The 27,458-nt window shown below is 38.6% G+C and overlaps 2 protein-coding genes across 5 annotated transcripts; one reads left to right on the top strand and one right to left on the bottom strand.

Annotated features, from left to right (window-relative positions):
- Nucleotides 1-949: 949 nt before the first annotated feature.
- ABHD14B (abhydrolase domain containing 14B) lies at nucleotides 950-7,924 on the bottom strand. Of its 2 annotated transcripts, XM_026673248.2 has the most exons (4): nucleotides 7,828-7,924; nucleotides 6,019-6,249; nucleotides 3,795-4,036; nucleotides 950-2,740 (listed from the first exon to the last, which is right to left on the bottom strand). In XM_026673248.2, exons 2-4 carry the CDS (start codon nucleotides 6,224-6,226, stop codon nucleotides 2,558-2,560), a joined length of 633 nt encoding a protein of 210 aa, XP_026529033.1. In that variant the 5' UTR covers nucleotides 6,227-6,249; nucleotides 7,828-7,924; the 3' UTR covers nucleotides 950-2,557. The 2 variants fall into 2 exon arrangements, with proteins under 2 accessions (XP_026529033.1, XP_087811064.1); XM_087954938.1 differs by lacking the exon at nucleotides 7,828-7,924 and having other exon boundaries at nucleotides 6,019-6,259.
- ABHD14A (abhydrolase domain containing 14A) lies at nucleotides 6,124-27,458 on the top strand. Of its 3 annotated transcripts, none has more exons than XM_087954932.1 (5): nucleotides 6,124-6,262; nucleotides 19,991-20,255; nucleotides 21,677-21,792; nucleotides 23,909-24,144; nucleotides 26,318-27,458. In XM_087954932.1, exons 2-5 carry the CDS (start codon nucleotides 19,996-19,998, stop codon nucleotides 26,498-26,500), a joined length of 795 nt encoding a protein of 264 aa, XP_087811058.1. In that variant the 5' UTR covers nucleotides 6,124-6,262; nucleotides 19,991-19,995; the 3' UTR covers nucleotides 26,501-27,458. The 3 variants fall into 3 exon arrangements, with proteins under 3 accessions (XP_087811058.1, XP_087811057.1, XP_026529029.2); XM_087954931.1 differs by lacking the exon at nucleotides 6,124-6,262 and adding an exon at nucleotides 14,641-14,966; XM_026673244.2 differs by lacking the exon at nucleotides 6,124-6,262 and adding an exon at nucleotides 14,962-16,765.

Below are 27,458 nucleotides of genomic sequence, written 5' to 3'. Positions count from 1 at the left end.
TATGTTTGTTCCACACAGAGAAGATCCCAATCCTGGTTAGATAACCTGGTATTGTATAAGACAGATCCATCTGTTCCTGATGACACTCCAAATGTTCAGCTCCCATTAGCCCTTTGTACCAGTGATTGAGGACTATGAAAGATATACACCAACCAGATCAAGAGGGCTACGGATTCATTCTCTCGTTTACAGTATGATTTCCCATTTTCTGCTGAAGTTTTGACTGATAAAAGCTCTGTGATAGAGTAAAACAACAAGGACTTCTCATAGTCTTCTAATTATCCTCACTTGCTACACCACAAATTTCCCCTCCAATAGAAAGAGGTTTTGTCCCTTTCTAGAATTTTAGATCTATACTGTCTGAGGCTAATTTCAATTTTGAAGACCATCTAGTTAAGATTTGGCAGCTGCTCAGTTTCTTAGGCTAAGAGCCTCTTTTGCTTACAATTGGACTATCATATCTTGAATTTAGTGGCATGGCTGCTGATACTTTTCTGATCTTTTAAGAAGGCAATACTTTCAAGAATGTTTTGTCCAAATAATGGATTAAACTTTTGTTTATGATGTTGGTATCTGTTAATGTATGTGGAATCTATCTTTGATTTATACCAGGGATCCCCAAACTTGGCAACTTTAAGACTTGTGAACTTCAACTCCCAGAATTCTCCAGCCAGCTATGCTATGCAGAATTCTGGGAGTTGAAGTCCACAAGTCTTAAAGTTGCTAAGTTTGAAGACCTCTGATTTATACTCTTATAGGCCATATTTAATTTAGTATTGAAAAAAGTAAAATAGTATGGCTATCAAGTTATACTAAAACCAGTTCCACACAGACCAAATATTATTACCAGTTTTTCACACCTTTGTTGTAAATCTACAGTACTCCAAATATAATTTACAGAAGTATGGTATATTTAGATTTTTTTTTTAAAAAAAGGAATCATTATAAAAACAGATATAGATCAGATTTATTTGATTACAAATGAATACATTTTGATAATCAAAATTGGTACAGCAGGAGTTCACCTGAAATACAGGCAGAACCTGTACAAGTATTGTTATTAATTTTCCTGCTCCAATCTTATTCTCAGAAGTCCTCATTTCCTTTGATTATTTTTGAGAGCAAATGAATAAGTATGAAAGTGCAACAGAATGCTCACACTCACTTGTTCAAAAAGTGTGATCAGTTTCTCCTTAAAATGACTACAGGTGCTATCCAAGAAATCCTGTTAGTTCTACATCTATGGTCAAGCACAGTTCTAATTAAATAGCCCCTCTAACCTTTTAAAAAACTTTTAAAAAATATCTGCCCAAGAACACACTATCTGTGGAAGAGAAGTTTACCACTATGAATACTTGTACATTCTTGAAGAAATCAAGCTTCCAAGAGTGGAGGTGTCATGTAACCTATGTATAGACCTTGTCAATTTTCTTTGAAAAACAGCCGGAGACAGTAAGAATTTATCCCCCAATATAACATTCATTGAAGTCAGAGGATGGTGCCAACATACATTCTTCCCCAATACAAGTGCTCTTCACAAAGTCTCTAATGCCATTATGGATTCTGGTAACAGAATACTGTATGTGGTTCTTCCATCCTAAAGAAGCAAACTCAGATGCAAAAATATGTGGTTCAAATAGCATAAATTGCAGTATAGCTTTCTTCAAACCTGCTACTCAATGTCCAGATGTAATGGACACCAACTCACATACATTCTGACTAGCACAATTCCCATGCATGGTTTCCAAGCCTGCTGAGAATTATGGAAATTATAACCCAACATACATGTAATCCATCAAATTGGAGAACGCTATGTCCAGTCATCAAAACAAAAAGTATCCTGTTAACAAAGATAACAAGGACAAGAACATAATAGCGGTCAATGAAAGTTAGCTTTATAGAAGAATCTATGGGTTAGAAAAATATATTGTGACATTTTGGTTTTCATATAGTAAATCAGCCATAGCCACTGCTGCTAACAAACCAGAATTTTAATTTTAATACCACTCCCATGTCATACATGATGTTATAATGGATAGATTATTCGGTGTGCTAAGTCAAAACAATTAAATCATCATATGTTTATAAGTTACTTAAACCCAGCCATTGCCTTACCTTTATTACATCTATCTCAGCCGGCACTCAATCAGCTTTTAGAAAACAATTGTTCATGATTAAAATCTTGGCAAAAGGGCTCGTGATACTGAGGACCAATTCCTAATATATCCAGGCACAGATCCTAATACATTTCTATGAATGATTATTTTATGTAAATTTGACTTCAAATATCTCATGACCCAAGCAAGAAAAACCATACCTGGTCATTTTAATTATGCAATTAATGAATCATGAATCAGTGAATGCATTCTGGATGTAACACTTTCTGATAGTTTTAGGTCTACTATGGTTAGACAGTCCACAAACAACCTGCCCCCCACACAGGTTACTGACAGAACTGCAGGAAGAAATTCCAGCTCCTTACATGTGTATGCCAGAAAAACTGGTGAGGTTCTCATTGATTATGGGTTGACTAGGCCAGTGCTGACTGATTTGCTGTTTACTCTATGTTCTTCAGGAAATCCAGCAGCCTTTGGTGCCATTCATCTGGCTTGTCAAGATAACAGGCATGGCCTGCCCCTTTCATCATCATTAACTTGTGATTAGATAAATTCTTCAAGTTGTTCAGGCTCACTTCACCCAGTTCGACATCTTGATCCCCATATACAATGAGAGTTGGTGTCTGTAATGCAGGAGAGAGGGAAAAAAAATCAAGCCTGGTTCAATCAACGAATGAACGTTCTTGCCTGTCTTAGATCCTAATAATGAAAAATTAGTTCAGATGAAAAATAGAGACAGGTGCTCTCTTCCGGGAAAAAAATCCTTCCCGTATTGCTGTTCAATTTATGTGGCTACATTAACCATGTAGCTAATTTGTACTTGCTCTCTGTGTTTTATAATGGCATGCTCTTAGCCCAGTTTTCAGGCTATAAATATATCCAATCAGTATTAGCAAGAGGATGATCCTTTCCTGGTGGTGATAGAAATGCAAATCTTCAGCAAAAACAAACCTCTTCTACATTTGCAAAACAGAGTAACTGCAGCAGACATTTTCAGCAGGACTACAGGGAATTCCCATTATTATCAAAAACCCACCATCACCCTAACTAAAAAAAATGTGCAGATCAGATTCGCAAGGGCAAAGGTACATGCTAGAAAAGACTAAAATCCCCAAAAGGGAGCAATCTGGAAAGGGGTCAAATTAAATGCTCTACGCTCACAAGAGACATGATAAAAGTCAGAGAATGTTCACAGAAATTTATCGCAGTAATTGTAATTCTTCTACATTCAAAACTACAATTCATTTTAGGTGTACCAGATTCTTACTGTTGATGCAGATGTGGGACTTATTCAACTAATGTAATAAAACATGCATAAAATGAAACGGAACCCAGAGAGAATCTCCCGAACCCATCTGAGTATTCTTTTAGAATGGTATTGCCCATTTTCTTGGTACATCTTCACAAAGCTATAAATATTCCCCAAATTGAATATAGGTCTGCTTTTCCTTATTAGTATTGTATTTGAGGGTAAGGCAGTGTGCATTGCCCCCTAATGGACAACTGATGAACTCCTGCAAGGTTGACAATACATCTGTAAATCCACTTCCATCCACATTTTCCTCGCATAGTTGTGAAATGCCAGTTGCATAACTGAGATAACCCAGCCCTTCTAATTATGTCTTGTACCAAAGAAGATTCTGCTCCAGAATTCCCTTCTTCTTTAGACGAACATACCTTGACACTGGCATATTGGGCTGGAGGGAACTTCTCTGTGCAGATGGGTGCCACTGGGATGTAGGCTTTCAAAAGGTGATTGTGCTGAAAAAGGAACGGGAGTGAATACATTCCACTGAGAGATGGACTGATCACCACTGCTTGGTCAAATTTCAGGGCCTCCAAGACATCCTTCAAGAAACTGCCTGGGGCTGGTTCTCCAACAGGAGCTGGAGCAACAGCATCTTTAGAGCGGCCGAATCCTGGATCACAAGAAACAAGACATCCTGCATCACACATATTCTGTATGTGTAGCCCTCTCCAACCAAGCATCCTCAGCTGGGTGATTACAACTCCTAGCATTCCCAGCTCAGAAAGACAACTGCTCCATTTGGCTAGGAATTCTGTTTGAGGATTGAGCCATATATAAGCATTTAAATTATAAATCCCCAAGTTTCATTTTTGTGACACTTGAAGCCCCAGTAATATACCATCAAAATTGTGGTAAATCATTCAGTAAGATGTTTTTGTCTATCCCTTTCAGTGGACAGAGAACTGTGGCTAGGTAGATTCAGATGGAAAGCACCTCCAAAATCCTGTTCCAGACCCTCTGGTTCTATTTCACTACCCCATCCTATTGCAAGTCTTGGCTTTGTGAAGGTATGTGTCCCTGCAACTGGAAGACACAAAGACCATGCTTTGTTACTATGTGGATTGACTCACTAGATTTTTCTCTTCAAGACAGAAGAGAAAACAACTAAGTTCTTCCATATATTTTACCACTTGTCATTGCTTGTGGTCCTTGGTTACTGATTGCAACCAACTGAAGTTATGACAGCATTAAAAAAAATGCAACCAATCCTTGCATTTACAATTGTCTCAGTATCCTGCAGTTACATGATCACCATTCATGCTTATGACAAGTAATTAATAGAGAATGCAGAAATGAAATCTTAAGTGGCATTATTTTTTGCTTAGTGACTCCATTACTTTGCTTAAAAACAAAGGCAAAATAAGGTGGTAAACCCGTCACAATCACTTGATTTTGGGCTTAAGCAGCTATGTTGTGCATCAGCCAAATTGCTGGTCCCGATTGCTGTTTTTACTATCACCCTCACCTGAGCTACAGATATTCACCACTATTGCAAACTCCTATTACTGATTATATAAACCTACATTCCCACATATTTATACAATCTTTAAATATTTATTATAAGGTAACCAATATAGCATAAAAGGAAGGTAGTCCCTGATTTCACAATTTAAGAAAAGTTAAGGAGAAAAAAACATAAGAGGACACCCAAAATTAGTACACTGAGAGATGAGGATGCTTATTGTGTGTATAAGCTACTGACTGCAGATAGAAAAAGGGAATGAACTTGAGTATCCAGGAAAAGTCACAACCAGCAAATTGTATCTTTGGAGAAAAGAATTATTAACAGATGCATTTTATTGCAAATATCCCTTGCATGTAAAAAAGCATTGGGGGGTGTTGGAGATCTATGTCTTCCCTTGAACCCCAAAAAACATATAACATGGTTTACACATAAGGAACAGCTTTCATATGTTTTCTTACATACTATATTTTGCCCATTTTATAATATAAGACCGCCATAAAGATGGAAATGAACTTACAAAGTTGAATACCATGACAATGAGACCAGAAAAAAATCAGAAGTCTCTCTAAACCTTAACTTTCCTGTTGCATCTCTGGAAGTTCAAGCATGATATACATTTTTAAGTTAGCCTAAAACAATCCATTTGTTGGCTTGATGTTGCAACTGAGCTAAATCATATTTTAGAATTAGTGTGCATATTTTATGGCAATTGTAACAAAACACACACACACACAGTGTGTATATGTATACACATGTGTATATATAGGTACGTGTGTGTGTATATATATATATATATGTGTGTGTGTGTGTGTGTATATATGTATATATATAAAATGTATATATATGTGTGTGTATAGTTATTTATTAAATAAATTAGCCTAAAACATGATTTATTATGTTAATATAATAATTAGTCTGATAAAGAATAATTCTTTTACTTTGGTATTGCTGTATCACACAAAGCCTCATTTTTAACCATAATTTGTTGGAATCAGATTTTATATATTCTGCCTTATTTTTGCTTCTGGTGACACAGAAGCAAAAGTGACAGTCTTCTTAAATATCAAATTGTATAACCTGCCTTTCTTTTGCCCAAATCTCCATTGCCCACTGAGAATCAAGCCCACCTGGCAGGTCAATAGCTACAGCATGGTATCCAGCTTCTGCCAACTTAGACAAAGTCTGCAGGTTGAGCCACGTCTCTGATGAAAAACGAATGCCATGGAGCAGCAGGAGGGAAAGGCGAGGAGCCTGTTGTGTAGGTTTAGCCTGGCGGGAGAACAGAGTCTGCCCACCCACTATGATGGTTTCCTCGGTCACCTGTACTGCAGCCATCACCCTGGGATCTCCGGGGAAGCCTGAAGACATGAAGTGAGCAGAAAAAAGATTCAATGATTGCCTTCGGCATTGATTTTTATAATATATTGTAAGAATAGATTAATTTTTGTTATTAAATGTATACATGACATACTTAACTGATTCGGTATGTTCACTCTGAATAGTCTCTTCCCCTTTGCTGGTCTGATATTTACATTTTTTTTATTATTTTACCTGTTTGATATTATAGTTAGTAATTAAATTGTTAGTTCTAAGTATGTTTCTGGTTTTCAAAAATGTTTTGTATAAAGTTTCCTCTGCAATTCTATTTTTAAAATTGCTATAAAAATAGAGCTGGGTCTGCTCTAGGTAATTAATACATTACATGTCATGTGAACTACTGACCTCTATTTAATAGGATTTAATTCAAATCTGTTACTCACATGTAGTTACCTGCTGAGCTGTTATGTAATTCTGAAAATCCAGTCAAGTGAGTAACAGTGTTCAGATTTGAGCCACTTGGTCCGAGAATGAAACAAGATGGATGCCAGTGCAGCCAACAACAAGGCACTCTGACACAAAATTGACATAAACATGCCTTTATAACTGTCTGGCTGCAATGTCCAAGACACCTGCCTAGCCAGTGAAGAATAGGCAAGAAGTATGACAAAGCTTTGCCAATACTTTTTTGTTTGCAGAATACAAGAACCCTGGACTGAGAAAATAAGTAGAGGATAGGGCTCCTAGATGTACTGATAATGACTGGATTGTAGGTTGTATTATGTGTATTGCCTATAGACGGAACAACTGCAGGATTCTTGTTATAGATAAATGCCTGAACTGGTCAGAATGGACACTGATGCTATAAACAATGGGATGGAATTAAGATATAAAAATATTTAAGAACATTTTTTAAGAGCATTTTTTTCCAATCCTGCTAAAATCCCCTAAAGCCCCCGCAAAGAGACAGAACAAGAAATGTCAATTTCCCAGCTGGGCAAATAAACCTTCATACAAGCAATCTCAGGACAGGGGGTCCCCTTTACATTTAGCTCGCTTTAGCTCTTCTGGTCACCAGTGTTCTCCTTTAACATGCAGTATTTTCCCTCTTATCTGTATTTTCCCTCTTATCTGTACTTTCCTTTTATCTGTATTTTCCTCTTATCTGTAAGCTGTTCAGAATCACTGAGGAATCAGCAATCTCAAAACTGGGTTAAACAAGTAATAAATAATTAGAAATAAAGACGTTTGCCTGAAACTTGCAGTTAGTGTGACAGGATTCCCATTGACATTTTGGGTTTTGTTGCAAGCAGCTAGGAACTTTTTTTTTCTTTTAAGAAAGTAATAAGGAAAGATTCAAGAACCAAATCAATCTTCATCAGCCAGTAACTTTTTAAATTTGCCATACATGCCTGGGTTCTTTGCTACAGTTTTTTTTAATATAAACTGCATTGTAATAGGGAGTCCAAAATAAAGTAAACTATACAAATAAAATGAAGATTTTTTTCTCAATGCAACCTACTTCACAATATATGCAATGATCCATTGTCAAGCGTGAACCGGCTGTTTTGGAGCAGCTGAGGAAAAAAAACAACAAATGAGGTATCTGTAAAACTTACCAAGTTATTGCCTTAATTAACCAAAATGGTGAAGTTTCGAGAACAGGCTAACTTGCAAGAGGCATGCAAACCGATCGCTGAAAGATTTAACACTCTCCAGAACTTCCGGGTCCAAAGGTTTTTAGAGGAAGTTTGAGGAAGGAGGGGAAAAGGTAGTAATACTGTGAAAGTTGCAACATTTTCTAAGCAAAAGTTCAAACAAACACTAGGGACACCTAGTGGTCATGAACAGAATACGTTTATTTCAACAATAATTCAATAAAATGTGCAGGTAAGTGGTTCTAGTATTATCACTTACTATGTAAATATGGTATTTGCATTATTTTACAATGTCTTCCAATCAGTGGTGGGATTCAATTTTTTTTTACTACTGGTTCTGTGGGCATGGCTTGGTGAGCGTGGCAGGGGAAGGATACTGTAAAATCTCCAGTCAGAGGTGGTATTTGCTGGTTCTCCGAACTACTCAAAATTTCCCCAGAACTGGTCAGAACCTGCTGAATATCACCTCTGATTCCAATATTTATTTGTAACAGAAACATTTGTGTGTGTGGTTTTGTATGTGGTTGTGAGTGCGCTTGCGCACCCCCCCACACCCAAGTTAATTTTTGATCCCTGACAAGTGCTTGGACAAGTACCTGCAGTTTTCTTGGCAAGAGTTTTGGGAAGTAGTTTGTTATTGCCTCATTCTTTAGGACTGAAAGTGTGTGACTGGCTCAAGTCACTCAGCTGGCTTTGTGACTAAGGCAGGCTTAAGTCATTTTTTAAAAAGCTCAAATCCAAATAAATATTACAAATTTTAAATATTGTAAAGTAGTCCTAAACAACCCATGCCATCATTTCAAAGATATTTCTTTACCTAAATAGAGACACAGAATGACCGCAGCTTGGGGCGGAAATGGGAACAGGAGTGACTTCTAAATTTCTTGTGGAAAAATGGCAGGGAGTATCAGAAATTCTTTCTTTCTTTCTTTCTTTCTTTCTTTCTTTCTTTCTTTCTTTCTTTCTTTCTTTCTTTCTTTTTTTCTTTCTTTCTTTCTTTCCTTCCTTCCTTCCTTCCTTCCTTCCTTCCTTCCTTCCTTCCTTCCTTCCTTCCTTCCTTCCTTTCCCTTCCTTCCTTTCCATCTTTCCTTTTCCTCCCCCCCACATCTTTCCTTCCAGGGTTTCTTCCTCTCTCCCTCCTTCCCTCTCTCTGTCATTCTTATTTTTACAATAATGTTATTAATACTTACAAATACAAAGATAAAAGTGAATAAAAACTATTAAAAATATAAAAAGAAAAGTGAAAGGAGGTAGAAAAGAAAAAAAATAAAAAGAAGATACATAAAAGTGATTTTTGCCCTCAGACAAGGCTAAACAATTTGGATAATTTAACAGCTTCTCTAATATTTCAATTAAAAAACTCTTTTAATCCCATATCTTATCTCTTATCAATAGTCATTACAAAAGAAATTAATCTTGCCTATTAAGACCAGGAATATTAACATATAATTTAATCTTAATAAAAAAAATTCAATTTATAATCAAACCCTAGCACTTTAATAAATAAAACACTTATAAGTAAATCTTTAAAGCCTTATCATTTAATCTTAGTCCAAAAGAAATTCCATTAACAGCTACCAGAGACCATAACATGTATATTTTAACCCTAATCAAGCAGATTAATTTATAAATATTATTGTTATTTTAAAAAGCTTAATCTTTAGATCTATTAAGTGGTAACTCACAAATTAATTCATTATCATTTTTCTTTGTCTCCTTCCAAGTACTTGAACAACACCTCTGCCTTTCGTTTCAGAAAGAATTTCCTTGATTCCATATTCCTTTTATAAATCCAAAATAAGAAAGCTTTCTAAATCACTCTTCCAATTTATTATTTGTATGTCCTCTTTAATTATTAAGACATCAACTGATTTCATTTGTAAATCCATTTTGGCATTATTTTCCATATCATACTCTGGCACTTTAAAATCTGTTTCCACAACATCTTTTTTTCATATCACTTTTTTTTAATAATTTTAAAACTCCTAATCTATATGCAAATCATTCTCCATCTCTATTTTAGCAAATAAAATCTGTTGTTCTTCCAGTTCCTCTGCCATACATCTCAAACAATCTTGTAAGCAATGTCTGAGTAAGTTGTTTCCAAACAGACGTAATTCAAATAATTTTATACAATAATTTATAATAAATAAATACAAAGTGTTTTGCTTGATATCTTGAAGAACAACTAACAATTGAAATATAAAGTTTTGGGCTTGATGGATAAGTAGGGAAGATTCATACATTGGATTAACTGATGTTATGGCTAAGTGTGATATGTGAACCTAGCATAAATTATTCAAGCAATGAAAATTAAACCAAACTTAATACAGTGCATGATCGTAAAATTACTTTTTACTTGCAGATTAGTATTTAGTTTTGATGTGTTGAGTGAGCTGCTATTCGAAATCCAAACAGAGACCTTAAACGGGATGAGTAAGCCAAATCTATACGGAAAGCTTGAAACATTAATTTTTGGATGCTCCAGAAACCAACTATTTTGGAAGAATACTCCAGCTTCCAGTTATAGCTAATGACCACAAAATGAGTATCTGACCTTTTGATCATTTGGACAGCAAGGATGAATCTGTGCTGCTAAAGCTTGCATATTTTGACTTAGGTCTACATTAGGAAATAGGAAATTTTTATTTTACTGTAAATAAGTATTAACACTTGTAGCTTAAGGTTAGAAATGAAAAGTAATACAGTAATAAAATTATCCATTTGGTTCAGAAGGATAGCTGACAGAACAGCACATTGGCAGCCTTTGTGTCCTGCTTTGGCCAGTTCATTATACTGGCTTATCTTAGTTCATAGAGGAAGACGAGGGAGGAAATCTCAGAGTTCTCTGTCGGTTTGGATGCACCTTTATGCCATTTTTAGAACTTTTATGTATCCCAAGATGCCCGTTTTTACATGTATACAAATTGCTACTGTTTGTGACTGTAAGTATCTGCACAGGTTTCTTCTAAAAACTCTCTAATTCATTTGAGTGGGAAGAAATCAAAGGATATTCCATAATGTACCATTATGTTACCACTGCTAGCTTACGTATAATATATTAAGTCTTTAAAGCTGTATATATGAATTGCTAGTTATAGAAATCAAATAAGTATAATTTTATGTGCATAGTCAAATATTTAAATATGCTGTAATAAAGAAATGATTGTCATCAAAATAATTATTGCTATTGAATTTATAAATGTTTTGTAGATACACAAATACCTATCATGCTATTCTCTTTGGGTTAAACAACTTAATCATTAATATCTTTACATATGAGTGAAATAAGAAATAGGGGCTGGAGACTAAAACATATGATGAACAGTTAAAGGAACTGGGTATGCCTAGTCTAAATTCTGGGTGTTTGGATTTGGGAGTGGAAATGTCCATGTCTTCACATTGGCAGTCTTCATGTCCTGCTTTGGTCAGCTCATTATACTGGTAGGATAGCTGATGACTGGCAGGTCATATGTGTTCATGGCAAGGATCTTCACTGACTGTCTCTTCAGGACTTGTCTTATCCTTTGGTGGTGGTAGTTGTTGTCTTCCTTGCTTCCTCATCCTGGTTCCTACATGGTGGTGGGATACCAAAGTACTTGTTAGCTGGTCTATGTTATGTGACTCACTGGTAGTTTCACTCTATTACTCTTAACAACTTTCCCTCTCTTGACTCCCATCCTGCCACATTTTTCCAGTCTGAATGACATCCAGGTGCTCTTACTGTAGATCCCTGTCAGGTGGATCAACAGGTCGATGTCTTCTTCACTCTTTGCATACAGCTTAATGTCATCTGTGTAGAAGAGGTGGTTGATGGTAGTTCCACTCTTGAACTTGTGTCTGTATCCGATCCTTGTAATTACCTAGCTGAGGGGGTTCAAGCCTATACTGAATAGCAGCAGGGACAGAGTATTACCTTGGTATATGCCATACTTAATGGACACTTATGGCGTTACCTTGAACTGACTTCCAAAGTTGTCTTCCACACCCTTTCTTGAGCAAGGTCAAATAAGAGACTAACAGAATTAGAAGGGACCTTGGAAGTCTTCTAGTCCAAACCCCTGCTCAAGCAGGAGACCTATACGAATCCAGACAAGTGGTTTCCAGAGCTGCAGTAATGCAGTGGTTAGAATGCAGTACTGCAGGCTACTTCTGCTGATCACTGGCTGCACAGCAGTTTGGCAGTTCGGGTCTCACCAGCTCAAGGTTGACTTAGCCTTCCATCCTTCCGAGGTCAGTAAAATGAGGGCCCAGATTGCTGGGGGCAATATGCTGACTGCTTAGACAGGGCTGTGAAAAGCACTGTGAAGCAGTATATAAGTCGAAGTGCTATTGCTATTGCTAAGTGGTTGTCCAATCTCTTCTTAAAAACCTCCAGTGATGGAACCCACAACTTCGGATGGCAAGCTGCTAGTTTTAACTATCAAGAAATTTCTTATTTCTAGCTGTGTTCTCTCCCTGATTAGTTTCCATCCATTGCTCCTTGTTCTGCCTTCAGGTGCTTTGGAGAATAGGTTGACTCCCTTAGATATTGGAACACTGCTCTCATGTCACCTCTTGTCCTTCTTTTCATTAAACTACACATAACCAATTCCTGCAACGGTTCTTCACATGTTTTAGCCTCCAGTCCCCTAATCAACTTTGTTGCTTCTCTCTGCACTCTTTCTGGAGTCTTGACATCTTTTTTTTATATATATTATGGTGACCAAAACTGGATGCAATATTCCAAGTGTGGTCTTATCAAGACATTATAAAATGGTACTAACACTACATATGATCTTGATTCTGTTAATCCAGTTTAGGACTATGTTGGCTTTTCTAGCAGCTGCAGCATACTGCCAGCAAGTAGGTCCTTAGTATCCTGTTGACTTTGTATAATGTGAAGCAATCACAGAACCATGTGTGTGGCACTGAGGCATGAACTTTCTGGTAGTCGGTCCATGCTGTGCTCAAAGTCCAAACGTCTCAAAATTGATAAATTGACAAACACTGCAACCAGATATTCTCTTTATCTGAACCAACTCAGTTCTTGTGGCTTAATTTATAAATACTTATAGATATCCAAACTTGGTGCCAGGTTAAGCTCATTCTGTGTTTTTTTCAGCTATGTTTGAAGAACAGCTTGTATTGTTAGTCCTTCCTTCTTGCGTGGTGCAAAGCACAAGTTAAATAAAAGTGCAAATGTCTGGGGTTTTGTAAGAATTACGTGATTTTTTTTTTGAGTGAAAGAGAAAAAGACTGTCTTGTGTTTCTTGTCAAAGGAAGAAAAAAAGAAGCAATTGGTTGGGAAATTTGTATTGCATAAAATTTTTAGGCAATCATATACTGGCGTTCAGGGCAGGTTTCATTAAAAAAAAATAGATTGGGTTAATATCAGAAATTACTGGTAATCTATCTTTACTATTAGCTAATCTATGCTTTTTCTGCCAACAAGCATAGAAGCAACATTTTCAGTAACCAAGTCAGGCTTTGATCTGATGACTAAGAAAATTCCAGGGGGGAAAAGAGTTATACTAAGAGCAGCTCCTTTTTTCCATTGCAATATCTCATTAAAACTGTTCAAGTTTTCCTTGGGGAATACTATTCCTTATTATACATCAAAATTCGAAAATAACATCAACACCTGCTAAGCAAGTGAACAAAATAGAATCAAACAGTCTCTTCCCATTTCTCTCATACCTGGCACAAAACTGACCTGGATTTGTGCAGAATTAGAAAAGGTTCAAACTACTAACAGTATTTTGTGGCCTTGTATCTATTTACAAATAGGCTGAATTTGCTTATCACAATAAGCCATTATTGTATCTTAAATAAATCACAATTGGTTAGAACTATATTTCCATACCCTACTTTACCTTCGTTAAGCTAAAACCAAATAAACCCACTGTAGTGCAGCCAAGTACTAAACAATACCCAGTTTTATGGACATTTTCGCTGCATCTAGTGATCATGTTAATTTTGCAGCTGCAATCTGATTGCTGTAAACAAACCTTATTACATATGGTTTTAGCCTGATGTGAAAAAACAGCCATACAAAGACGGAGTGGAAGTGGAGATACAACCTAAACACATATTAAGCAGCCAATATTCACCATCTGGACATTCTTTTCCCCCAAACGATGTTTTTCCTGGTGTGAACAGTTTGTTCATACAACATGCTGAATATGATTTGCTTTTGGCTTCGTGTATTGCATGAAACCTGCCACCATGATTTTAAGCCATCGCTTTGTGTGTGTGCGCGCGCGTGCGTGTGTGAATAGCACACTATGCTTTTTGAACAAACCATGGCTTAGCATAATTTATTGATTAGGTTTCGATCAGAGGGCAGTGCGCATTCTTTGCTTGTTAGTCCACAGGTGAGTTTGGATTTCTATTCTGATAGCCCCTTACCCAGCCTACATTGGAAAGAGCATGATTATCGTTGGGGATAATGGGTGTCTGAAGTTCAAAAACTTGGAAAACCAGAAGGAGCCTGACCAGAAAGAAAAGGTCAGGCTCCTTCATAAAATGGAGGGGCATAAACGGAGAACAAGTATGGGAATAGATTGCTCCTTCCCGTTTGGGTCCCCCTTATCGTAGAGCAGCGACCCCCAACCTTTTGGGCGGGAGGCACCAGTTCCGTGGAGAGAGATGATTTCGCGCGCTGCTTGTTCGGGGCTTCTTTGCGTGGCCCGGTTTCTGGCATGCCTAGGGCCTGGGGCTGGGGCCCTCCGCCTTAAGAGTCTCGCTCCTCTAATTTAAATAAAGTGCCCTGATTTTTCCTCGCCTCAAACGCGAAAGCGCTCCGATCCCGCCCGCTGCCAAATCAGGCGAGGGGTCGGGGGACTCTCTGGGAGGAGGTGCGAAGGGTCCAAGGAAGACACAAGGACCAGCCTCCCACGCGGACAGACACCCCCCCCCTCCCTTCAGCTGCGCCTCCCGATCCTGGACTGGTGGCAGGGCTCCCCTTGGCCGCTAGATGGGGCCCGGCGCGTAGAGGCGGGGAGCCGGGCTGGCGGGTCGCGGAGGGAAAAGAGTTCGCGTCACCAGCTCGCGCAGCGCCCGCTCGTGGGGGGGAGAAGCGACAGCGAGAGAGAAGACGCAGCGGCTGCGAAGCGCAGGTACTGTCGGCCGGCCAGTCGGCCTGCCCCGCGGAGGGAGGAGCGTTTTGTTCCCACGGCGTCTCGCTCGGTTCGCAGGGTCCATGACCGGCGGCTGACAAAGGCCCTCCCGCATTGGGCGGGCCGGGGAAAGACCCTTGGGGAGGGTGGCTGTCGGCCTATGTGCGCCCTTCCCTCCCGGGGAGGGAGTCGTGCCTCGCCTGGGTAGTCGGGAAGAATTTGCGGGAGTCTCTTTCCGGCCTACCGAAGTTTTCGTGGCAGAGATTAAAGCTCGGTTGCGCGCGTGTTGCATGTCAGGTCATTTTGCGAGAAGCGCGCGGTCAAAGGGGAAAAACAGCGGGCATTTTTTTTTTTTTTTTACGGTTCCCCTTGAAGCCGAGGCTGGTTCCCTTCTCACGCAGAACGGGTTGCCCTCCTCCAGTTCCCAATGCAAAAGGTGGTGTGTGTGTGTGTGTGTGTGTGTGTTTTTCATGGGCCGAGGTGCCGGGCGTTGGAGTAGAGCGGGAGCCCGACAGGTGCGACAGATCCTTCGAAACGGGAGGAGAGAAATAAGAGGTTGACGCGTTGGGGCTCTCGGAAGTGCCTGAAACATGGGAGGTTGGGATTTTGAAAGGCTTGCTGGGTCAATGGAAGAAGTCTGTGGGGAGTTAGAGAGAGGGAGAAGATGGTGTCGACTGTGAAACTCTTGCTTGCTCTCATAGGCCTTGGTGAATTTGTAAGCGCCCAGTAAAATTTATATTTTCCCACCCCATTAAACAATGCCTTTCTCTCACAGTTACATGCCAGTGAAACTGCTTGAATAGAAACAGGGTTTGTATGAGTAGGTGTGCGCAGTCTGAGGTTAAAAACAAATATCACCTGGTAAACAAGGGTGTGTCCTCCTATACTTAAACCAAGCAAAGGCAGTAGAAAGCTTCAGTTTGTCTCAGCAGGAATGGTGCTGCTTTTGCTGTTTTCTGCATACATGTTGTGTCTGTTCTGAGTGGGAATTAACTAATAGCTCCAAAGAATCCAAAAAGAAAGTCGAAGAAAGGTTACGATGGATCTTAGAAGAATTCAGGATGCGGACTTCTCTCCTCATGTGGCAAATTCCGTTCAGGAGTTGTTGGAGCAAATAATATCAGAACGCGATGCCATATGCCAGGCCTTGGCATCTCTCAAGGCTGGTTTAGCAAAGCTTGAGAAACGCCTGGAAGACACAGATCACCGCGTGGGAGCCCTGGAAGCAAAGATGGTATCTACTCAAGGCTGCGTTGTCAAACATGCTACTTTAATGAAGGAATTGGCAGTAGGAAAGTTGGTGGCTGACTACAAGCTGGAGACACTAGAAAACAAATTGCGAGCTCGGAACTTGAGGGTCACAGGTATCCCAGCAGCCATTAGAAATGTGAACCTTATCCCATTCATAGAAAATCTGTTACCGGCTGCCTTAGATTTAAATGACAAACAGGTTCCCATCTGTATAGAAAGTGCTTACCGTCTCCCAGCAAATAATGCCCAGGTGGGTAAAGGTAGTACTGTATTAATCACTCTTTCTGATTTGCGGCATCGGGAGAAAATACTGAAGACATCCTGGACAACAAACTTCCATGGACACAAGATATCCTTCTTTCCTGATCTCAGCCCACTGACATATGCCCGACGGAAACGTTTTGTGGCTCTCAAGCAACAGTTCCTAAAGGAAGGAGTTCAGGCCTATGTATTGTACCCTTCAAAGTTAAAAGTTCTGTACCAGGAGAAAATGTACATCTTCAAGGATGTTCAGTCTGCAGATCACCTACTGGATGAAATCCGAAAAGGTAAATGGAGAAAAATTAGTACAGACTTTGAGAAGAAAGTCTTTGCTCCTTTTGGGTATAGTATTGACAGGATTACTTTTGAAATCTTTGACTGTTATTTTGAAGTAAGGATAATGAATAGTAGCAGATTCAGTGGAATGAAATCTAGTTTAGGTGTGCCATAATATGCAGGCATGCAAACCAAGCTTTCACTTCAGACAGTGATATCCTGAGACACTGGGAAAAGCTTGTACTCTTGGAAGGCCTTCATCTTCCTCAGCACACATTGCATATGCCTGAATAGGCAAATACCAATATATGACTTAGGGTCTTTAACGGAATCTATTTAATGAAAGAGAGGTATTGATTCCTTTTGAGTTTACTTCCTCAGTGATTCTTTTATCTCTTATTAGTAAGCATAAAAGGTTGAGAGATATTTTTATACTCATTTGCAAGATTCTGCTATTGATACAGCGGTGGAAAAGGTGCTTCCAACCGTTGTAATCAACTAGAGAATTACATCATTTACAAGAGGTTTTTTTTTTTTTTTTGCTTTAAGTACCCAAATTCTACCATATTTACAAAGGATTTTGAAATGGCATTCTGCTAGCAAAGATTTGTTTGCATTACTGTGTTTTCAAGTATACAGAACTCTTATAGCCTATAGTGCTAGAAAATAATGGACTGGTGTTTCTTCTTTGCATACATACTCAACTTTGTCTGCAAATGGGCTTTGCCTAAAACTGATTTTATGAAATATTTACCAAGTTTGTACATAATAAGCATAATGATTAGTTTGCTATGATTTTTAAAAATACATTTTCCTCACTGATAATCTCTTCAAAGATGTATGGCCATTCTTGCAGTATATTTTTCACCGTTTAGTTACCTAATTGTTGTTATAGGACCCAGCAGGAATTGCTTTCAGAGAGAGTAGTGTCCATCTTTTAATGGCAACCTCACTTGTGGGATTTGGCAAATTCATCTAGGGCAAGTAACAAAGTCACAAAGCTGCATACTCAACTTTTGTGTAGATGTAGATCAGTATGTTTAGGAGATCTGGAAAATAATTCATCTCCCAATTGTAGTGATGATTGGATATATTAATAATTAGCCTGGTTATTGCTTACATTTGGCCTGGCTGATTCTAAAAGGGTGGGAAAACTATTTTAAATCTGTTGTGCATCAAAATGATGAATTCTGAACTATTTGAATACAAAACCCCAATTATTGTGAGGTCAGCTAGAAGAAGGGGTACCTAAATATTTACCTAAGGCAGTCTCACGTATTGGAAACTGAATTATTTTCCTTAAAATCACAGAAATAATTGTTCCTTTGTAAGCACTTTTGCATGGATATTTATAATCTGGGTGAGATATTCGACAGCTTTCCTTTCACTTTTGAAAGTGAAATTTGCTCTGTTAGTAAAAAGTTTAATACAGTATATTTTTGATGGGAAAAGGCCATAGACTCCACTATTTGTGAATTGAATCTAATTATCTTTTGTGTTTGGATAAAGGCCTTATTTGACATGTTGGACATAGGTATCATTAACAAAGATTGAAAGAAAAACTCAGAGGAGGAGCAAAACCTAAGGGTTTAGAAGGAAAGGACGGGCAAATGTTTTGCAAAACCTGGTCTGATGTGTAGCACCAATATCGGAGACATAGCCATTTTAATTCTGTACTGAGTAAACTTAGCAGAATTTTGTTTCAGTAGCAAAATAAAAGAAAAGACAGATCTTTTTGAGCTTCAGTGAGGCCTAAGTAGTTTAGAGAAAGGAAAGTATAGTAAAGTAGGAGTCTTCCTTCCTGTAGCAATGGGTAGGTCTTAAAACTGTAAAGGAGACAAGGGAAAATAGTTGCTGTTTTATAGTTAAGATTTATTTCATATTCTTGTACTAAAATTGTTTTCACTGGCATGGATATGCAGAAAGTAAGTATTGGCAATAAATAGTAGAATGCATTTCTCTTTAAATCAGCCAGCTGATAAAAACATCAACCATTATAGGAAATGAGACAATTTCTACAACTACCTTCTGATTATGAATTGGATCCTACTAATACAACTTCTGGGCTTTAGAGATCATTTGTGCAAGGCGGGTAGAAATATCCCACCTTCCAAAAGATTTATAGCTTATACTTACTTGCTAAAGAGAAAGGTGGGATTTAATATTGGCAGCTGTTTTTGTCTATTGCCATCGAGTACCAGGAAAAAGAACAGGCAGGTGGGATACATGAAATGACACAGATGGGCTTTTAAAAATTATTTTTAACCTGCCCTTTTCATATACAACTCAAGGCAGCAAAATTACCAGTACTCTTTCCTTCGCTATTTTTCCCACAACAACAACCCTGTGAGGTGAGTTGGGCTGAGAGAAAGTGGCTGGCCCAAAGTCACCTAGCCGGTTTTCCTGTCTAAGTTGGGACTAGAAGTCAGAGTCTCCTGTGGCCATGACCTATCCACACTATACCAAACTGGTTCTAGTTTATAGTTTGTATATACCCTCTACTTTCTCCATCTTTAAAATGATGTACTTAGTTCTATAATTAGTTCTGCATGCAATTTGATTCTTGTAGTAGCCCTTGGTTGCTGATCAGAATCACCGAGTAATCTTAATGGTTGAGTGTGGATTTTAATCTGGCTTTCTCCAATCATACTCCAACATTCTTAACTTTTACATCCCAGAAGCCCTGGTGATTGCCTATATTTTTCCAAAGCTGGTTATTGCTTAAAAAAGAAATTTGAATCTTAAATAGCAATTCAATATGGCACTGTTATTGAGGCGTACCAATAGTTTTAGTTCTTAACCCTAAGTCATACTGTGCAGTGCTACCCACCATCTCCAAATTCAGTGGTTACAATGGAGATTGAAAGATTTAAGCCCTGGTGCAAGGACAAGTTAACATAGCTAACAATAAGCAAGATGAACTTGAAATATGATTATCCTAATCACTCAACCATAAACTTGATTTCTTGTATCAAATAAAGCCATAATTATTTCCCTCCCTCCCCAAAAAAGGCATAAAGGTTGAGGAGGAAAGAAAACATGTCTTATATACCAGGGGTCTCCAACCGTGGCAACTTTAAGTCTTGTGGACTTCAACTCCCAGAATTCCTCGGCCAGCAAAGCTACAGCAGTAATCCTGCAGTTTTGTGGTGTGTGGTATTTGTTAGCTCATTGCCTTACCATAGCAAACTCTCTGATCCTAGTGGATCTTTTTTTTTTCTTTTAAATCCTTTCAGAAAAGATGACTATGACTTTGATCCGCAACAGGCTGGCGCTGCTGGTCCTAGGAATCCTTGTCACTTTTGTCCTCTACCTGTTGCTTCCTGCAATCCAGCAAGAAAAATTTACTGCTTCAGTAGACATCCCTAAACCACGGGCCATGGAGGAAGAGGTGAAGAATGCTGGAAATGTCACCATCGCAACAGGGACAATTTTGCACTCTTCCGTTTTCTTCAGAGAAGCTGTGTTGGTACAAAAAGATGTGGCTTCCTCCACTGAAAGGTAAGTTACCTTCCTGATTTTTGAGACTTCAAAGAGTTAAATCTCCTTCACATAACAAATAACACTCAAGCATCTGTTATCTATTCTAATAGTACATAGAAACATTACCTTGAGTTTGAGCTACTGGCAGCAATTCTGGTTGGTTTAAAGAGTACCAAAAGTATGATGAGTATTGGGTGATTTAGTTTTTAAAGTGAATCGTTCTCTTGAATGGTTGATTTATTTTGCTCCAGTAAAAGTTACCGTTTTGGTATTACTGTATTTCAGTGAACAGATGATGAAATATATATTTACTGATCTATTTTCCTTGGCACTTCCTAGATGGATGTCATATTACTCATTTGATTCTTAAACTGCTCCTATTTCTATGACCGTGCAGCTTTCAAAAAAACCAATTATTATTTGTAACTAGATCCTGGATCCATAGAGAGAATACAGCTTATTTCCCGCATTGTGCAGAGTAATTCAGCATTGGTAATCCATGGCTGAATCATGCTTGCTGATGCTGGAATTTTCTTTTCTACTGTGCATTTGTTGTGTTAATCTGTGGCTTTTTTGGGATATAAAGTAAGAGAAAGAACTATTACTCGGATATTGCAGGGGGCCTAAATACATTTTTCTCATCACATTTGCCACAAAGCAATCTCATTTTCTAAGTTTGTAAAAGCATCACTTTTCATCTATAAAAAATGGCTTTCTCTTAATTCGCAATTATTTGTAATTACGAGCGTCAAATGTTTTGTCTATTCTATGACTGCCATACACTTCTATTATTAAGTGATTATTGTAATTATCCAAGCTATTTAAGAATATGTTTTCTATTTGATAATTTGAGTATTTCCTTCTGTACTGGTATCTATAGTGTATAACCTTTTAAAGATTGGAAAATAAATATTGCAAAGATTGCCAAATATCTCATTTCTTTGATAATATACCATGTTGTTTTATTAACTCTTTTTCAAATCTTCAAATTGTTTGAGATTAGTCTTCTTTAACTTGATGGCAATTGGATGTATTGAAATAATCATTACCAGATCTCTACTGATTGTATTGCAACATATCTGATGTATTGCAACATATCCACCAAGCAATATTGTCATAAACAATGGAATAGACTTCTATTTTCCCCACCTGTATTTATTCATTACACTGCTCATGTATCTCATGTAACTTTCCCCAACCACACTTCAGGCAAGTGTTACTTTGGTGCTAAAAAAAAACCCCAATTCTCTTAATTTTCCTGAAAGATATTTGGTGTTTTGAAATGATCTTTTTTTTTCTTTTCCTTTTTTGAGATTAGTTTAGGGATTTTGTTTTACTATGTAAATAAAATATTGTGGGACTTAAGTATATTTAATACATTACTCATATCAGAATACTAAAAAAAGATGAAATGAGCTGCTAGTTCTTTTTCTTAACAGGCTGGCAGTGATCTTCTTGCATGGCCAGTCCTTCACATCCAAGACATGGGAGACTCTAGGAACACTGGCTTTGCTTGCAGAGAATGGCTATCGTGCAATAGCTATTGATTTGCCTGGTAAGAGTAAGCAGTGAAACCATTTAAAAAAAACAAAACATTTTGACTTTTCAGTTTTGGCTTCATTTTTTCTTATGGGCTGATATTCAGTAATAATATACATTTCTGGGGGGCTTGCTTTGGAAAACATTTTGGATGAGGGTAGCAAACCAAAGTAGAGGGATGAGCATTATTTAGTAAATCGTTTCCATCTGCATGTTCCATTGGAAGTAATCCCTCTGCCTCTCTCTGGAGTAAATGCCAGCAGTTGTAGAGGCTCTTGTAATGTGTCTGTTCTATTTTCATAACAGGGAGAATGTAATTTATTACTTAATAAGGGGAAAAAGTTATTGGCATCTGTTAAGTAGAAGGGTGAGCCAGGTTTGTATGAATGGCATGCACTGAAGATTTCATTGCCAAGTATATTTGCCAGTTTTATTTCCCCTTTCAAATACTATTGTATTTTATTGTCTTTCCTGGAGAAAAATGTTTGGTTTGTGTTTGTTTAGCATCCCCCTCCCCACCTCAAGTCTTTTTAGCTCCCATTCTAATAGTTTTGAAAAGTCCCTAAAAACCTGGCTCTTCTAGGCTTTGGGAATAAGGTGACTGTTGAGTCCCTATTGAGTACATTTTGTACAGTGCTTGGAATTGGTGTCTGGCTATGTATGATGTCCTTGTTTTTTATTCTTTATAATAATGTAAGCCTCAATGTCTCTCTGGAGTTGGGTAGCCTTAAGCCTAATGAAAAGCATAAATACGAAAACATTAATAGCTTTAAAATTAAAATTAACAGCAATTAAACAGAAGGTTAAAACCAAAAGCACTGGGTAGGCTTTTGTCTCTCATTCATTCAGCCACCTCCAGTATAGTGTACCCCCATCGGGGTTCCAAGTCAACCAGCAGAGCCAGGTTTTAAAGCCATTCCAGAAGACCAGAAGATTGGAGGAGGATCTCACCCCTGGGGGCAAGATGTTCCAAAGGCCAGAGTTATAACTATCACTTTGGAGGGCTAATTTATAAAAGTTTAGCTTGCATTATAAATGATTCATATTTTAGAAGAATTTCTAATGGCTGCTGCTCTAGGGTGAGGAAACTTGCTTAACTAGTCAAAAGAAAGCCAGAAGTAATAGTTAGGCTATAGAGATTGCTGGGATAACTGCATAGCCATGCAGTTTTTTCTCTTTGAGAATACTTTGACCTCTGCAAAAATTCAGTGCTGTATTTTATTGCATATTTCAGTCTCACAGGAGTGCGTAGTGGAGCTTAAACATGCTTTAAATAAATAATGCTACTTTGAAAGGACATAAATTTGTCACAGCTTCTCTTAAGTTGTATTTGACTAGAGGATCAGAAAGAAGAGCCAGATTTTCCCTTGAAAGTTGGAGGATAGTGGTACATTGCTGGTTATGACAGTCTTCCTGAACCTGGTACCCTCCAGATCTGTGGCCTGAGGAATTCTAGGAGCTGTAATTTCAGCATATCTGGAGGGAGGTTAAAAAAAAAGGTCCTCCTCTATAAAGATCAGAATGATATGAATTAAAACAGGGGTGTCAAACTCAAGGCAGCCCGCGAGGTGCTTAGATCTGGCCCGCAGGCCCACTCTGGAAATAGCAAAGGACTGGCCCGTGGTGTCTCTGCCAGCGAAAATGGAGTTCGGGTGGGTCATGCACAGTCCTTTTGGACCCCGTTTTCAACCACGATAGCCTCCTGCAATCCTTTGCCAGCGAAAACAGCTTGGGGAGGCTGCATGCAGCCCGCCCGGCTCCGTTACCCCTAGCAGAGGGCTGCAGGAGACTGTTGTGGCCAAAACTAGAGCCAATGTGGGCCACACATGCCTCCCCGGGCTCTGTTTTTGCTGGGAGGCAGGAGGCCATCATGGCCGAAAACAGCCTCATTGAGTGATGAGCTGGCCACGCCCACCTTGGCCATGTGCCCCCCCCCAGGTCAAACAGAAGTGGCCCTCAATGAAAACGTGTTTGACACTCCTGAATTAGAATACATGTCTTGATTTCTAGATTTGGTGTCAATGACTAAAGCTATTAATTAGAATTGTTTTAATGATTCTCATTGTTTGCTTAAAATTATTACCCAATTCTATTTATTTTAGTTGTTCCAATTTTTGTTTGTTTCCGAACAGGTTATGGGAGCTCCCCACGCTCAGCCTCTGTCGGGACCACAAAAGGCCGCATTTCCTTTCTGGAGCAAGTCTTCAAGGACCTGGGTCTTCAGAAGCCCATTTTGATCAGCTCATCTATGAGTGGCCGATATTCCATTCCATTCCTCTTTTCTAGTGGAGAACAGCTAAAGGGCTTTGTGCCTATTGCACCAGTGGGTACAAAAGATTTTACAGCTCAACAATACCAGCAGGTCGAGGTAAGAGATCAATGGACTGGAAAAGCTAATTATATTTATTTGCATGGAAGACGACATCTCCCTTCCCAAAGCAGGGGGGGAAGTCTCTTAGTGAATCTAAGAGGATCTTCTATTTTAAAGACAAATGGTTTGGGGGGAAAAATACATGTATTCATTTCAAGCAAATACAATTCATTTGATTTAATATAAACTTTAATTCCATTAAGTTAGTGTGGCCTTTTTCAATATATGTAACCCTTATTTCCTAACATCCCAAGGAAATAGTCACTCTTGGGTTGCGGGCTGTGTGAGTTTTACAGATGTTTTGCAGCAACATGTGTCTCCCTGGGAATGCAGACAGTACAGTTCCTGGTCTAGAGTTTATTAAGAAAAGATGTTTTAAATTTTCCTTGAGATTTTAGTAAGGAAGTGGAACAGGGGGATGAACAGAACCTTTCAAGGACACATAGGGGGTGTAGAATCTGATGTCTGGCGTAGAGGGCTTTTTATACAAACTCATAGGGCCCCATAATATAGATGTCTCATGTATGTTGAAATGCAGAAATAGGAAAGAGAGACAGAACTTGGAGAAAGTTGTGTAGACAGTGATGCCAGGAAGGACAATCTCTCTAGTTTTATGTGCCTGAAAGAAGCTGGGGGAAAGAAGTTCTACTATGCAGATATTAGGTAGCATGATCATTGTGTCAGTATGGTATAGACCAGTCTTTCCCAAACTTTATAGCCCGGAGAAATCCTTGAAGTAATTTCAGGCCTCAGGGAACTTGTGCATAAAAATGGTAAAAAAGATCAAACAACCAAGATCACAATGCAATTTACTTCTAACCCACACAATCCTCATTTTACACTGTTCACAACAACAGTAAAGCAACAGGCCAGCAGCTAAGAGGCAGGATGTAAAATTTCCTTCCCAGTGAGCACCAGCACTGCACAAAGTATGTAATAAAAAAACACATTTTTTTTCATTTATGACCTCTTTTGGAACCCCACTTAAGAAAGACTGTTCTAGACACTTGCTGGATTTGTACAATTCTTATGACAGATACAGCAAGCATGTGTTAATGGTACACATAGGATTGCAGTACTCCAGATATCATTTCATCACCAATCCCTACCATTTATTTCTTTTTATTCCTGCCACGGCAGCTGCCCTTTGGAGCATCATGCCTCCTGAGATTAAATTGTCCCTGTCCCTGTTGGCCTTTTGTAAGATCTTGAGAACTTGCCTTTGTGCCTAAGCACTGGTTATAGTTTATCTCCTGGTTATATGGATGATAGATTAGACGGTGCCTGGCTGCTGTGGTGTTTTTTTCCCCATTTCTCATTTTTTGCTTTATTCTAAGCTGCTTAGAGTGTAAAAGATGGTCTATATGCATTGCATAAATAAAATACAGATGGAAATCAATACCCTTTGTAGATCCTTATGTTCTGTCCCTTGATGTGAGTAGCCAAGAGCAACTGGATGAAGGGCCCATAATAATTGAAGATCCCATCTTCTAGAATTGATAAGAATAATTGGCCCTTTTTATCTGCTGTATTAATGTCAGTCTTGGGAGTACTGCAGGCAAGACGGCTGCAGAGTACTAGCTCTAACTTTTATTTTAAAGTTATATTAACAGAATGTTGAGAGTCTGAAAGTACAGTACATCTCTTCCCACCTCACTTTGCCAATCTAAGAAACTAGGAAAGGTGCCTTCTGACATGCTTGCCACACCCTCATTGCTTCCATGGATTTAGCTGCTATTTGTCTGACCGTTGAATAGTTTGCAGTTCTTCCTCCTGTCTCCCAAGGTCATTCCCATGCAGTAGACCAGGGGTCCCCAAATTTGGCAGCTTTAAGACTTGTGGACTTCAATTCCAAGAATTCTCTAGCCAGCTATGCTAGCCAGCTATGCTGGCTAGAGAATTCTGGGAGTTGAAGTCCACAAGTCTTAAAGTTGCCAAGTTTGGAGACCCCTGCAGTAGACCATTGTATCCAGATTCCGATCACTGTCTCAAGTGCTTCTTTTGGAAAGGGCATCTAGATATGTTATGCTGATGTATTTTACAGGACCTTTTTGCAAGTTGCATGGAAAAGAATGGCAATTGTTTAGCAGTGACTGGGAAGCGATGTTAGTGTTAATTTACATAATTCTTGTGGACCATTGCTCATTTATTTATGTTTTAATGTTTCTAGATACCAACATTGATAATTTATGGACAGCGTGATACTGACTTGGGTGTACAGTCTCTGCAAAATCTTCAGCAGATTCCCAGATCCAGAGTTGTCATGTTGTTGGGAGCTGGCCATGCCTGCTATCTTGATAAACCTCAGGAGTTCCACAAAGCACTGCTGAGCTTCCTCAGTGAGTTGAAGTGACTGTGGTATCCCTTCTCAGTTTGCTCTACTGAATCTCATTTTCCTTTTCCCAGGGAAAAAGGGAAGACTGAATGTCTGTTACATAACCTGGATATGATGTGCATATAAATCTGGTTCTTTATACTTCAAGGGCTATAGAGCTTGACTGTTGATAGAAGAATTTATCTCTACTTTTTTGTGGGGTTATTTCTTTTACAAGTGCTCAAGGTATAATTGCCAGAATCCTACAAAATGGCAGAAGTATTGGATCAAGGACATACAGAGCAAGGTAGCATTTTCACAACATGCTTGTGAAAAGACTGAAGAACTTGGATCTGCACATCACTATTCAATATTCATTCCTTTTAAGAGCTGATCTCTCCAGAGAAAGGTACAACCTCTACTCTAATATCTTATTTCAGGAACCTGGGCCACAGATATTATCTCAAGATTGATAATTTTTTTCATTAACTACCATCTACTACTTTTAGTGTGCATACTTCTGTTTTGAGTGTGTTTTCTTGTACTTTTTATCTTAATTCTACTGTTGTGGTTTGGAGGGTCTGCTTCAATTATTTTTAGCAGTGGAAGGAGACAAAATCGATGTGCTTGTCCTTGCTAGGAGCAGGTAATATTTGAAATTGCCCAACAGACATTTGGGAAATTTGAAGAAAAACGTTGGGGGGAAAAATGACACATTTTAAAGTGTATTTTTCCTTTAACCTTGATGACCACTGTAATCCATTGGTTGCCCAGCTGTAACATGCTGACTCTCTGTGAATGAAGTAGTTAGAATGTGTCATCCAGACTCACCTGACCAGGAGAATATGGAAGACATAAGGAGAATGAGCCAACCTTTTGGAGAAGCATATTCCACATGTTAGAAGGGGAATAATTTTTCCTACTCATTAGGTCATACATTATCTAGGTTTTTGAGTGTGCAAACTGTTTAAGGGTTAATAAATTGTTTATACTGGTA

This window comes from Notechis scutatus, chromosome 2 (assembly GCF_049901735.1).
Source record: "Notechis scutatus isolate UNSWTSFEM ecotype Mainland chromosome 2, rNotScu1.2, whole genome shotgun sequence".
In the NCBI taxonomy this organism is placed as follows: domain Eukaryota; kingdom Metazoa; phylum Chordata; class Lepidosauria; order Squamata; family Elapidae; genus Notechis; species Notechis scutatus.
Note: the sequence above shows the minus strand (reverse complement) of the source record. Positions and strands in the feature narration are given on the sequence as shown.

Bases quoted from the DNA above. Each gene is read 5' to 3' on its own strand.
- ABHD14B (XM_087954938.1), bottom strand. From the start codon at position 6,259: ATGTCTTCAGGCTTCCCCGGAGATCCCAGGGTGATGGCTGCAGTACAG. The intron at 4,037-6,018 runs GTGGGCTTGATT...CTTGTGATCCAG, and splicing joins TGTAGCTATTGACCTGCCAG to GATTCGGCCGCTCTAAAGAT. The intron at 2,741-3,794 runs GTATGTTCGTCT...CCTGCATTACAG, and splicing joins CCCAATATGCCAGTGTCAAG to ACACCAACTCTCATTGTATA.
- ABHD14A (XM_026673244.2), top strand. From the start codon at position 16,006: ATGGATCTTAGAAGAATTCAGGATGCGGACTTCTCTCCTCATGTGGCA. The intron at 16,766-19,990 runs GTAAATGGAGAA...AAATCCTTTCAG, and splicing joins ACTGGATGAAATCCGAAAAG to AAAAGATGACTATGACTTTG. The intron at 21,793-23,908 runs GTAAGAGTAAGC...GTTTCCGAACAG, and splicing joins AATAGCTATTGATTTGCCTG to GTTATGGGAGCTCCCCACGC.